At 50.5% G+C, this 12,074-nt stretch overlaps 1 protein-coding gene across 1 annotated transcript; it reads right to left on the bottom strand.

The window, feature by feature from the left end:
* Positions 1-1,043: 1,043 nt before the first annotated feature.
* On the bottom strand, positions 1,044-10,900 carry DTYMK (deoxythymidylate kinase). The gene is made up of 5 exons (XM_032193508.1): positions 10,765-10,900; positions 10,565-10,673; positions 9,549-9,639; positions 3,919-4,116; positions 1,044-2,134 (listed from the first exon to the last, which is right to left on the bottom strand). The coding sequence occupies exons 1-5, from the start codon at positions 10,892-10,894 to the stop codon at positions 2,024-2,026; spliced, it is 639 nt and encodes a 212-aa protein (XP_032049399.1). The 5' UTR covers positions 10,895-10,900; the 3' UTR covers positions 1,044-2,023.
* Positions 10,901-12,074: the final 1,174 nt, after the last annotated feature.

Raw genomic sequence — 12,074 nt, 5'->3', positions numbered from 1 at the left:
GAGAAAAAAAAAAAAAAAAAAGGTACTTTAAGTCTGGCTATGCTTAGCAGTGCAGCATGGCTCTGCTGCTGAGCAGTGCAAGTCTTTCCAAGACAGGACGTGCTTTTCTGGTGAGTCTCTGCCACATGTGCAGTCGAGGTAGCAGGGGAAAAAGCCAAGCAGAGGTTTCAAAGTTTATGTTTCAAGTTGGTGGGTGGAAAATAAAACATGTTTTCTTTAGGATTGTATGCTCCCTGCTCAGCTATTTGGCTGGCAGCTTTTCACAATGTTTCTAGGAAGCCTTTTAAATACCAGCCCTGCAGTAGTAAACATTATAAAAACAGGTCTAAACTCCACTGTTACCATTTTGCTGTGCAATAGCAGGTCCTTTTTGTTAAGGGATAGTTACTTGGGAATTATTGTGCCCTCAGTTTGTACAAACTACTGCTACTGTTCAGAAGAGGTGCTACTTGCTTCATGTTTCTGCTTTGATGGTTAAAGACAGCTTAGCCAGACAGATTTTATACCTGGGCATTAATGTGACCCCAGTAATTGAGAGTGCTAAACTCAGATTTCTTAGATACTGAACAGATGTTCTTGGCTTTCTGTAGGTGGGAACCTAAAGCTAAGATGAATTAAATGACTCCTGAAGGTTAAGGAATTGCTGGAAGGGCGCAACTCAGCATTCCAGGTGCTCACCTCCTTCACAAGGAGTGTTCCTGCTACCAGTTACTATGCAGAGTGAAGGCAGCTTATTCCATCTCAGCTGATGTTTGCAGCAGCAGCGTTGTTTCAAACACTTACCTTCTTCTCCCCATTAGTCAATCAGCTCAAGTGGCCTCTAAGAAAGCAGGGTTTAATCTCTGTAGGGGCAGCTTGGAGAGCAGTCCATACTGCTAAGCGTCTGATGGGGGAGATGTTACCTCTGCTGGTCATCCCCATATTAATGCACCTTAAAAATGATTTCATTTAACTCATCCCAGACTTTTTTTTTTTTTTTTAAACTGCTGAAGACTTGGAAGAACTCTTAACCTAATATAGCATAATCAAGCATCAAACACCCATTGCCATTTTATGCACTGGAACTTTATTGTAACAACTCAGACTAAAAGCAGCACCTTCAGGCAGTCAGTGGAGTGGTAGAGGCTGAGGGAAGCAGGCAAGCTCACAACTTGAACCTGATCTGGTCTGATAACACGCTGGGCTGTTTGGATTTCACTTGGAAAGTGAAGTGCAGGGATCACTGCTGACTCTTCCTCTGATCTTGGTCGCAGGAGCAATTCAACCAGTCTAAAAGAATTTGTGCACCACTTGGCCTTCAAATGGGGCTGCTGACAAGCTAACATCTATTTTGGACTCTTCCCTGCTAATAGCTGTCCAGCTTCCGCACTGAGCAGCTGGGGAGCAGGATGGAATAGGAAGTCACCCGTCCCTTCGCTCTAGCAAACAGTGATCCCTGTATTTAGTGCCTGAACTGCTGCACTTTCACCTCCTGCATGTCCTTTTAGAAGGTAAGTGATCATAGTGGTAGGAAAAAAATAAATGCTTTTGCTGCTATACAAAATGTTTAAAAGAGTAACATATTATAAAGTACTATAAAAGCTGGTTGTAGCACAGGGGATGCATTCCACCAGAGAGAAAGAAGAATCAAGAACATGGTAGTTCTCTGGAACTTCAAATATGTGATGGCTGTTCCCCACCTGTTGTTGCTGATCACATTTGGGGAAGCTCTGGGCTCAGTATCCAAATCTACATTACAGGACCAAGCCTACAACAAGAGATCCTACCTGAAGCAGGGAGGCTTTCACAAAGGAATGTTATGTGCTCTTTGTATGCTCGCGTATAACAAAAAGTAGCAGGGGCTATACAGAATGGAAGAGGAGAAGCAGGCACAGTCAAAAGCACGCCAGCACCACGCTGGACCAGGAAGAATACACGTGACCTATAAACCGTAGTAACTAAAATGTGATGTAGAGGTGTCATCCACCTGAGGTCCAAGAGGTGAATTTTCTGCTAGCTCTAGAAGAATAACCTGCATTAAGCTTTATTTCCAGAGTTCTCCCAAGGGTTTATTCTGAACCTCCAGCATGGTTTCCTCTGCAATGGACTTAATTTCTCTGTGCAAGTCTTCTATGCTCTTTGAAGCATCAATCATCTGTTGCCAAAACAAACAAAAAATACAGAAACATGTTCCTCAGTTTCCAACACAATGAGGAAAAAACCTACCTTTCTGCTATTTTTCTCTCCCTCTTTACTCAATATCGTTACAATTCATGAGCAGTGAAAGGAGCTAATTACACTTCTCATGCACTACTTCTGCACTGGAATTGGAAAATTTATTTTACGCAGGAACAGACACTTAAGATATCAATGTGCGACACGATGAAGGGAAACAAAAGCAACTACTGCCGCATGTTCTTTGCTGATGGTCTGTGGGAGCATATGACCTTAAATCAGGTAAGCATTTTTCACCCCGTAGTGTAGTCCCTCAGAAACATCAGTATATGGATCCCTCAGGGGTTATCTGGGGATCCTTACTATCACTCACGATAGTCAGAACCTCTCAAAATCCAATTCATGGGATTTTCCAGCTTCAGTTTGTTGGTTGTTTTTTAAATGCTGCAAGCTGGTAGTGCTATCTGATTCTGGTGTTTGCTGAGCCTGGTGCTTAAGGAATACCAGCTCAGCTCCTGTGTGACTGAGGGAACCTGGATCACACATACAACGTCATTTTATGCCCCTTTCTTCTCAGGGGACAGCTTGCTTGATTTTTACCTTTGAGACTGCAAGGCAACAGAACAGATGCAAAGCAATAAGGCCCATATCAAAACTAGATTCCACAAAGCTTCTATTAAACAGGAGAAAGTCCAAGCAGCGATGTTTTTCCTAGTGTTGTTTTAGAAAACAGGACATTTCACTTCCGAATTACAGCTTGCAGGTCGTCACAAGTCAACGTTAATTGGCAAAGGCTTTGCTTCCATTGCTTTAAAATTATTTAGGAGCTACGAAGGCAAAGAAATAACTTGGTTAAAAGACGTAAGCAGGTGCAGGTTGATCATGAAGACCTATGAATACTGGACCACACAGCATTGTTGTGAAAAAGCAGACTGTGAGGCTATGCCATAAATACACTTCATAATTAAATGGTAATCTTCTTGTTATGGAACAGCTAATGTGTGAGCTTTGTGCTCATGCAATATCCCCAAGCAGATAGCTGACCTCAATTTATACTTGTAATTGATGGTGTATTGAGCTCCATTTCATGTTTTGGACTAAATGGATCTTTGGCAACCTTTGGTGTCTATTATTTTATCTGATGTTGAGGGGGGAATTGCCAGGAATGCGAACTGAACTGCTAACGGCTGCTGGAACTGGATTTCTGCACTCACTTCAGAGATACCTGTCGCCTCTACATCATCTGTTTTGATATGTACCTGTTTAACAGCTTTGCAGTTTGGGGTATTTTAAACAGACATGTTGCTGATACTTTAAATGAAAACTCCTTTCGCATAACGCATAGAGAGATAACAGATGACAAGTAATAAGGGAAATATATTCCTCTGCTAGAATCTCTGGAAAATCAGGGTTTGCAGACTAGATGTTAGGCAAGTTCCATACTGTCTCATACAATAGTTTCATCTGCGTGCTTTTTTGTTTTGTTTTTAATTTTGTGCTATGGTGTATGTTTCCTTCTCTTCTGCAAAACCAACAAGCAAAAACTTTCCCCCAGTCCAACAGGGCCCCTTACAGTATCCTGGAGCAGTGGGCGTCAGCAGAGCCCTGCTACAGGCCACAGCAGCTTCAGCTGGTCCCCAGCACACCCCAAAACTTCTTGCCAAGAATGGGAAGCACAAGGGCACAACACACACAATCCAGGAGGGAGCCCTCTCGTGAGAGACCACCCCAAGTCTGTGACAGCCCTCAGGGTTATTTGCTCACCTTCCAGTTTAATGTCTTGTCCTTCATCAGATGGTAGAAGGACTTCAGAACTTTCTCTTGGAAGAGGCTGTTCTCGTAACGCTCACTTCCGAAGTCCCCTCGTGCTGCTGCTTCCTCTGGGCTTAACTGAAGAAACAGAATCAGATCTGGCTTTGGGAGTCCAATGTCAGGCTGTTTGCACCAGTCCACGCAGAAGTTCTGTCCCAAACAAAGACAACCAAGTTTGAGATGAAAGAAAGGAATAAGAACAAGGGAAAGAAGCAGGGTAGCTGGAGAGTGGGGTAGGGGAGGAACAGCCACAGAAGAGATGCAGCACAAGTCACTGAATACAGCCCTACAAACTGAAAGGGTGATTTCCCAGCCTAAAACTTCAAATTCACTCCTAGGAATTTTGAGGGTCCAGATTTTCCTGGGTGCCGTGCTCCTCTCATGCTCACTGAAGTCAAGCAGAGGTAATGATTTTAACATCTCTTCCGCAAAGCCCAGCAGAGGGAAATAATGAGTCACATTTCGAAACCTCCACACAGCGATCTGTCCAAAGGAAAGCTGCTCCCAAATATAAATGCTGTGCAGCTTTAGTATGTTTGTGCCCATGGAGGTACCTTTTTGAATACTTACTGTACACCTTCTCAGCCCACCAGGAATTCCAGCCCTGATGCAAGAGACAAAACTTTCTGACTTTTTTGATCCTGCTGACAAATTTGAAGACTTCCACCAGGGTATATGGATCCACAACATTGCAGAGGCTTCTGAGGCTTGTCTGACCCCGTTACTCCTTGCTGCTCATCCACGTGGTGGACTGTGATACAATCAAGGTGCATGTACCAAGGCTGACCACCGGGATTGAGGGGATGAGGATGACACAGGGCATGGGAGCCCAAGATTGACTTAATTCTTCCAGAAAGGGGGAAAGGTCGAGGTAGGAATAAATTCAGGTCAACTCCCAGCTGCACAGTTGGTGTCACAGGCAAGTTTTCAGCTTCTTTGACCACAGGATACTCTTCAAGGCCTGATGGCTACAGAGCAGGGCTGGGATATGTCCCACCACACGCCAAGACTGTCTGTGCAAGCAGGCTTGCTAAGGTAGTGAAAAGAGCTTTAAACTAGGTACGTCAAGGGAACGCTTACAAGCTGTAGAGAACTGAAGGTGGCAGGCAAACAGGAAGTGTCTAAGGGAAAATATGAGAGCAGATGCTCTCTGGAAAGTGGCACTACTGGGGACCCATCTCAAGCACACAACATGGGAAACACCCAAGGAATGTCCCTGCACAGGGACACTGTGGGGCTGTGATCCTGCTCAGATTACAGGGGTGAGGTGGGACAGCCTGCCAGACTGCTGTGCTGCCATGGATCCACAGAGGCTGTTCAAGAAACAGGCTGGAAGGTGAGGAGAAAGAGGGGTTGTGCTGTTTGCCATGGAGCGTCTGCAGCACAGGGAGCTTTGCCTTGGGACAGGAGATGAGCCAGGTGGGAGCCTATGGTTAAGGCTCAGGGACAGACCTGAAGACAGGACATCGATGAAGCCTTCTTCATACAGATGGAAGAAGGGTCACAATTGCAGGCCCTGATAGTCATAGAAGACCTTAATCACCCGTGTATCTGCTGGGCACAAGCAGTCCAGGTTTCTCAGGAATGCTGAAGACAAATCCGAGGAGAGTAGTAGATGCTCTGTACCTTGACGTGAGCATGATCTCCTTTCCACCAAGCTGGTGAGATACGAACAGATAGGCAGACAGTCAAGTTGGCAAAAAAAATGACGAGGCTACTGGGCTGAGCGTGGTGACCAGTGGCACAAAGTCCAGCTGGTAGGTGGCTGCTGGTGCCAGCACTCAAGGACAAATAGTACGGTTCCTAGTACGGTTCAACATCTCTAATGACCGAAACAACAGGACAGAGCGTTCCCTCAGCAACCTTCTGGATGACACCAGGCGGGGACAGTGAGCACGTGTGAGGGCAGGACTGCTATCTGGAGGGGTACAACACACTGAGGAACAGGCTGCCAGGAACCTCAAGACATTAAAAAAAGGCAAATGTAAAGTCCTGCCCTGGGGAAGAAAAACCTGATGCACCAGGGCAGGCTGGAGGCTGGGCAGAAGCTCTGAAGAAGAGGGCCTGAGGCTTGTGGTGGACACTGAGCTCACCAAGAGTGAGTAGCATGCCCTGGCCGCAAAGGCCAGCAGCAGTCTAGCTGTATAAGCACGAGGAAAGTGATCCTTCTTCCCGTCTGTCCTGCACCCACACGAGTGCCATGTCTGGTTTGGGGCTCCCCAGTGCAACTCCGGAATGAGCCTACCTTGCTACAAGTAACCTAATGAGTTTCTCTGTTCTTTTGGGGTAGACACAGGCAAACAGGCCACGTTAACATTTAAGCTGAAACTTTTATCCCCCATTTCAATCCACATTTCCCCAGAAAAGGAGCCTGGGCCACACAGACCGACCTCGAGAGCAGGCCTCTCCCCATTTCCTGTTTCTTCAAATATGAATATGATAAGAATATGCTACACCGGGCCTGATGGCACCGGATGGGATGCGCCTCTCTCGGAGAGGGGTAAGGATCTTAGGTCAGGAGTTGGCAGGGCTGATAGATAGGGCTTTAAACTAGAGTCGAAGGGGGAAGGGGCTAAAGCCAGGCGAGCCGGTGAAGACCTAAGGGATGGTACGCTAGAATCAGAGGGGCTGTGTGCCAGTGGGGTCCTTTGGTCAGATCCACAAGGTGCTGAGTGTAAGGAGACGCACCTGAAGTGCTTTTACACAAACGCACGCAGTATGAGGAATAAAATAGATGAGCTAGAAGTCCTGGCCCAGTCCCGCAACTACGACATCATCGGCATAAGCGAAACCTGGTGGGATGAGTCCTGTGACTGGGGTGTTGCGATAGATGGTTACAGGCTCTTCAGGAGGGACAGGCAGGGTAGGCGAGGTGGTGGGGTGGCGATGTATGTGAAGCAGGGGCTGGACTGTGTGGAACTTCAGGTCGGCGATGGCAAAGTTGAGAGCCTCTGGGTAAGGATCAAGGGACGAACGAATAAAGGGGATGTCGTTGTGGGAGTCTATTACAGACCGCCTGGCCAGGATGATAGCACCGATAAATTATTCTTTACAGAACTAAGAGAGGCCTCGAGATTAACTCCCCTTGTCCTTATGGGGGACTTCAACTTGCTGGACGTTAACTGGGAGTGCCACACGGCTGACACGAGCAAGTCCAGGAGGTTCATGAAGCACCTAGATGATAACTTCTTGGTACAGGTGCTAACGGAGCCAACTAGGAAAGGTGCCCTCCTAGACCTGTTGCTAGAAAACAGAGAGGGTCTGGTGGGAGATGTGGTGATTGGTGGCCGCCTCGGTCATAGCGACCATGAAGTGGTTGAGTTCAAAATTTATGGTGACAGAAGGAAAAGTGCCACCAAAACCTCATCCCTAGATATGGGGAAAGCGGACTTCAGGCTGCTCAGGGAACTAGTCAGTAAGGTCCCCTGGGAAACTGCTCTTGAAGGCCTCGATGTCCACCAGTGCTGGTCACTCTTTAAGCGATGCCTCCTAGAAGCACAAGATAAGGCAATTCCAAAATATCGCAAGTCAGGCAGGCGGGGCAGGAGGCCGGCGTGGCTGACCAGGAACATTCTAATGGAGATTAGGCGGAAACAGAGAGTGTTTCGCTACTGGAAGGAGGGCCAGGCGTCATGGAAAGAATACAGGGATGCTGTTCGTGTTTGTAGGGAGAAAGTTCGAGTGGCCAAAGCACAGCTAGAGTTGAAGCTGGCTGTGTCTGTGAGAGAAAATAAAAAGGGTTTTTTTAGATATGTAAATGGAAAAAGGAGAACTAAAGAAAACATAGGGCCGCTCCTTGATAGGGAAGGTCTCCTCACAGACGATGACGTAGGCAAAGCAGAGACGCTTAACGCCTTCTTTGCCTCTGTCTTCAATGCCGATGATGGGCTTCGGGACCCAGGGTGCCCTGAGCTGGAGGACCGGGACGGTGGGGATGACAAACTCCCAACTGACCCTGAACGTGTGCGGGATTTGCTACTCCACCTGGATCCCTACAAGTCCATGGGTCCGGATGGGATTCATCCCCGGGTGCTGAAAGAGCTGGCGGATGTCATCGCGGAACCTCTATCAATTATTTTTCAACGATCCTGGGAATTTGGAGAGGTCCCAGTAGACTGGAAGCTGGCAAATGTTGTGCCGATTTTCAAGAAGGGTCAGAAAGAAGACCCTAGCAATTACAGGCCTGTCAGTCTCACGTCAGTGCCTGGTAAAATCATGGAGAAGTTGGTTCTCGGACTCATTGAGGCGCACCTGGGGGACAAAGCAGTCATTGGTCCCAGCCAGCATGGGTTTGTGAAGGGTAGGTCCTGCCTAACTAACCTGATTTCCTTTTATGATAAGATCACCCGTATGGTGGACCAAGGGAAACCAGCTGATGTGATTTTTTTGGACTTCAGCAAGGCTTTTGACACGGTTTCCCATAGGATCCTACTGGACAAAATGTCCACCATACAGCTAAATAAAAACATCATGCGATGGGTGAGCAATTGGCTAACGGGCAGGGCCCAAAGGGTTATGGTAAATGGAGCTGCGTCAGGCTGGCGGGCGGTCACCAGTGGGGTCCCTCAAGGCTCCATTTTAGGGCCGGTACTTTTCAATATTTTTATAAATGATCTGGATGTAGGAATAGAGGGTATTTTGAGCAAGTTTGCTGATGACACCAAACTTGGAGGAGTTGTGGACTCAAATGAGGGCGTAAAGGCCTTGCAGAGGGATCTGGACAGGTTGGAGAGCTGGGCGATCACCAACCGCATGAAGTTCAATAAGAGCAAGTGCCGGGTCCTGCACCTGGGACGGGGAAACCCTGGCTGCATGTACAGACTGGGCGATGAGACGCTGGAGAGCAGCCTAGAAGAGAGGGATCCGGGGGTCGTGATAGACAGCAAGTTGAATATGAGCCAGCAGTGTGCCCTGGCAGCCAGGAGGGCCAATCGTATCCTGGGGTGCATCAAGAACGGCATCGCTAGTAGGTCAAGGGAGGTGATTGTCCCGCTCTACTCTGCGCTGGTGCGGCCTCACCTCGAGTACTGTGTGCAGTTCTGGGCACCACAGTATAAAAAGGACATGAAACTGTTGGAGAGTGTCCAGAGGAGGGCTACGAAGATGGTGAAAGGCCTTGAGGGGAAGACGTACGAGGAACGGCTGAGGTCACTGGGCCTGTTCAGCCTGGAGAAGAGGAGGCTGAGGGGAGACCTCATCGCAGTCTACAACTTCCTCGTAAGGGGTTGTCAAGAGGCAGGAGACCTTTTCTCCATTAACACTAGTGACAGGACCCGCGGGAACGGGGTTAAGCTGAGGCAGGGGAAATTTAGGCTGGACGTCAGGAGGGGGTTCTTCACAGAGAGGGTGGTTGCACACTGGAACAGGCTCCCCAGGGAAGTGGTCACTGCACCGAGCCTGTCTGAATTTAAGAAGAGATTGGACTGTGAACTTAGGCACATGGTCTGAACTTTTGGGTAGACCTGTGCGGTGTCGAGAGTTGGACTTGATGATCCTTAAGGGTCCCTTCCAACTCAGGATATTCTATGATTCTATGATTCTAAATACAGAGAGAGGCAGGGCCTGCTGGGTCCCTCACTCACCTCCTTGGCGCTTGTGAAGGCCACTCCAGAAAAGGCGTATCTGTCAACCACAAGCGTGACCCCTTGACGTAGTTTCTCTTTCATCGAAGGCCTGAAAACCATGGAGGAGAAAAAGAAAGTTACACTTCCGACTTCAAACTGGTCATTAGCAGCATCAGGGTCATCGGTGACACTGACCACGAATCAATTCCTATTTGCGCTCCACCCTCTACAACATTTAGCAAATACCCTTTTGAGACACCCACATTCAGGGTGCACCAGTGCAGGGCATTGCTCTAGGCAGCTCCACAGCTTGCAGCATGATCACCGACGAGCTACAGCCAGGCACGAGCAGCTTAGTCTTCCTTCCTTTCTAAGCGGTGCAGTAGGTTTGAAATACTTGCCTCTGTCAGAGAAAAGCATCCTTTGTTTACAACAGACGTTTCTTACTGCAGCCCTCCCGCTTTGCTCGGCACCCCTGCTACAGCAGAATCAGTGAAGCTTTTGCAGAAACAGAAAGCATCTTGCAGTGCAGAGGTCTGGATAAGTGCAACAGTTGTTACTAACAGCCCCAGCTATGCACACAAAGCTTCAGTTTGGCGAAAAAAACACACGAGCAGTAGCTCCCAGGCCGGGGCAGCAGCTCGGTACACCAAAGGCCATGCTCAGGGGTGGGTGACGTGGTGGTTTGCCCGCTCCCTTTGGGCTCACAGGCGGCGCTGAAACCCCCTGGTTTGTGCCCAGCAGCACAGAGCCAGCTGCAGGGGAAGGGTCCGAAGCCTCCCCCCTTGGGTGAGGATTTGGGAGGGGAGCTCACAGGGAGGGCAGCTCCTTTAGGGCGCAGGAGGGGAACGGGCAGGGGCTGCTGGCCTGGAGCAGGCCGTGCCTGGCCCTGACCCCCAGCCCTGCGGGGGCTCCCTCCCGAGGGCAGCAGCGGGGCTGGGGGGGGAGCTCGGGGAGGGTCTCGGGGGGGGATCCCGAGGGTTCCCACCTCTCCCCCCCCCCTCTCCCCCCCCCCTCCCCCCGGCCATCTTTACACGTGCTCCCAGCGGTTGGCGGAGAACAGGAGGTGCACGGCGTGGTCTTCCACGTCCTTCTCCCCCGCCAGGTAGGCTCCGAGCAGCCGCCCGATCTCCGTCGTCCTCTCTGCAACCGAAGGGGCCACACAGCTCGGTAACGGGGTCCCCCAACCCCCCAACCCTCCTAAACCCCCCCCCCGAGCCCCATCCCCGCCTACCGGGGAAGCGGAGCAGGTCGGCGCGGTGCCCGCCTGCCCGCAGCGCCTCCACCAGCCGCCGGCCCTGCGTGCTCTTGCCGGCCCTGTCCACCCCCTCCAGGGCGATCAGCGCCCCCCGGGCGCCCGCCATGGCGCCCGCCCCCCTCCCACCCCCGGCCCCGGTCCCCGCCCCGTCCTGTCCCGGCAGAGCTCTGGGCAGTGGGGGAGCCATAGAAGAGGTGGAGCCCTCCGAAAATGGAGGCAGGGCCCGCTGTTAAAGGGAAATAAGGGTGGTGGTCTGGTGGTCATCCGCCGTTTTGAGGGAAAAAATGGGGAGGATGGACAAAAGGCGCGCGGTGGGGTGGATGGGAGGGCGGGGGGCGCCAGGCGCAGCGTCCCCGTGAGGCACAGAGGGGGCGCCGGGCCCCGTTGTGAGGGGTGGGCGGCGTGGCCCTGCCCCTTCATGGATATCTTTAATATCTTTAATATCTTCATCGATGATCTGGACGAGGGCATCGAGTGCACCCTCAGTAAGTTCGCAGATGACACCAAGTTAGGTGCGTGTGTCGATCTGTTCAAGGGTAGGAAAGCTCTGCAGGAGGATCTGGATAGGCTGCACCGATGGGCTGAGGTCAACTGCATGAAGTTCAACAAGGCCAAGTGCCGGGTCCTGCACCTGGGGCGCAATAACCCCAAGCAGAGCTACAGGCTGGGAGAGGAATGGTTGGAGAGCTGCCAGGCAGAGAAGGACCTGGGACTGATGGTGGATAGTCGGCTGAATATGAGCCAGCAGTGTGCTCAGGTGGCCAAGAAGGCCAACGGCATCGTCCCCCTGTACTCGGCTCTGGTGAGGCCGCACCTCGAGTACTGTGTTCAGTTTTGGGCCCCTCGCTACAAGAAGGACATCGAGGTGCTTGAGTGAGTCCAGAGAAGGGCGACGAAGCTGGTGAGGGGCCTGGAGAACAAGTCCTACGAGGAGCGGCTGAGGGAGCTGGGCTTGTTCAGCCTGGAGAAGAGGAGGCTCAGGGGTGACCTTATTGCTCTCTACAGGTACCTCAAAGGAGGCTGTAGCGAGGTAGGGGTTGGCCTGTTCTCCCACGTGCCTGGTGACAGGACGAGGGGGAATGGGCTTAAGTTGCGCCAGGGGAGTTTTAGATTAGATGTTAGGAAGAACTTCTTTACTGAGAGGGTTGTTAGGCATTGGAACAGGCTGCCCAGGGAAGTGGTGGAGTCACCATCCCTGGAGGTCTTTAAAAGGCGTTTAGATGTAGAGCTTAGGGATATGGTTTAGTGGGGACTGTTAGCGTTAGGTCAGAGGTTGGACTCGATGA

This window comes from Aythya fuligula, chromosome 9, assembly GCF_009819795.1.
Source record: "Aythya fuligula isolate bAytFul2 chromosome 9, bAytFul2.pri, whole genome shotgun sequence".
Lineage (NCBI taxonomy): Eukaryota > Metazoa > Chordata > Aves > Anseriformes > Anatidae > Aythya > Aythya fuligula.
This window is presented reverse-complemented; position numbering and strand designations above follow the sequence as displayed.

What these genes read in the sequence shown, in the direction of transcription:
- DTYMK (XM_032193508.1), bottom strand. Translation starts at nt 10,894, where the DNA reads ATGGCGGGCGCCCGGGGGGCGCTGATCGCCCTGGAGGGGGTGGACAGG. An exon ending in CGACCTGCTCCGCTTCCCCG is followed by an intron (nt 10,674 to 10,764) that starts GTAGGCGGGGAT and finishes CTTCGGTTGCAG; the next exon opens with AGAGGACGACGGAGATCGGG. An exon ending in CCTTCACAAGCGCCAAGGAG is followed by an intron (nt 4,117 to 9,548) that starts GTGAGTGAGGGA and finishes TGTTTGGGACAG; the next exon opens with AACTTCTGCGTGGACTGGTG.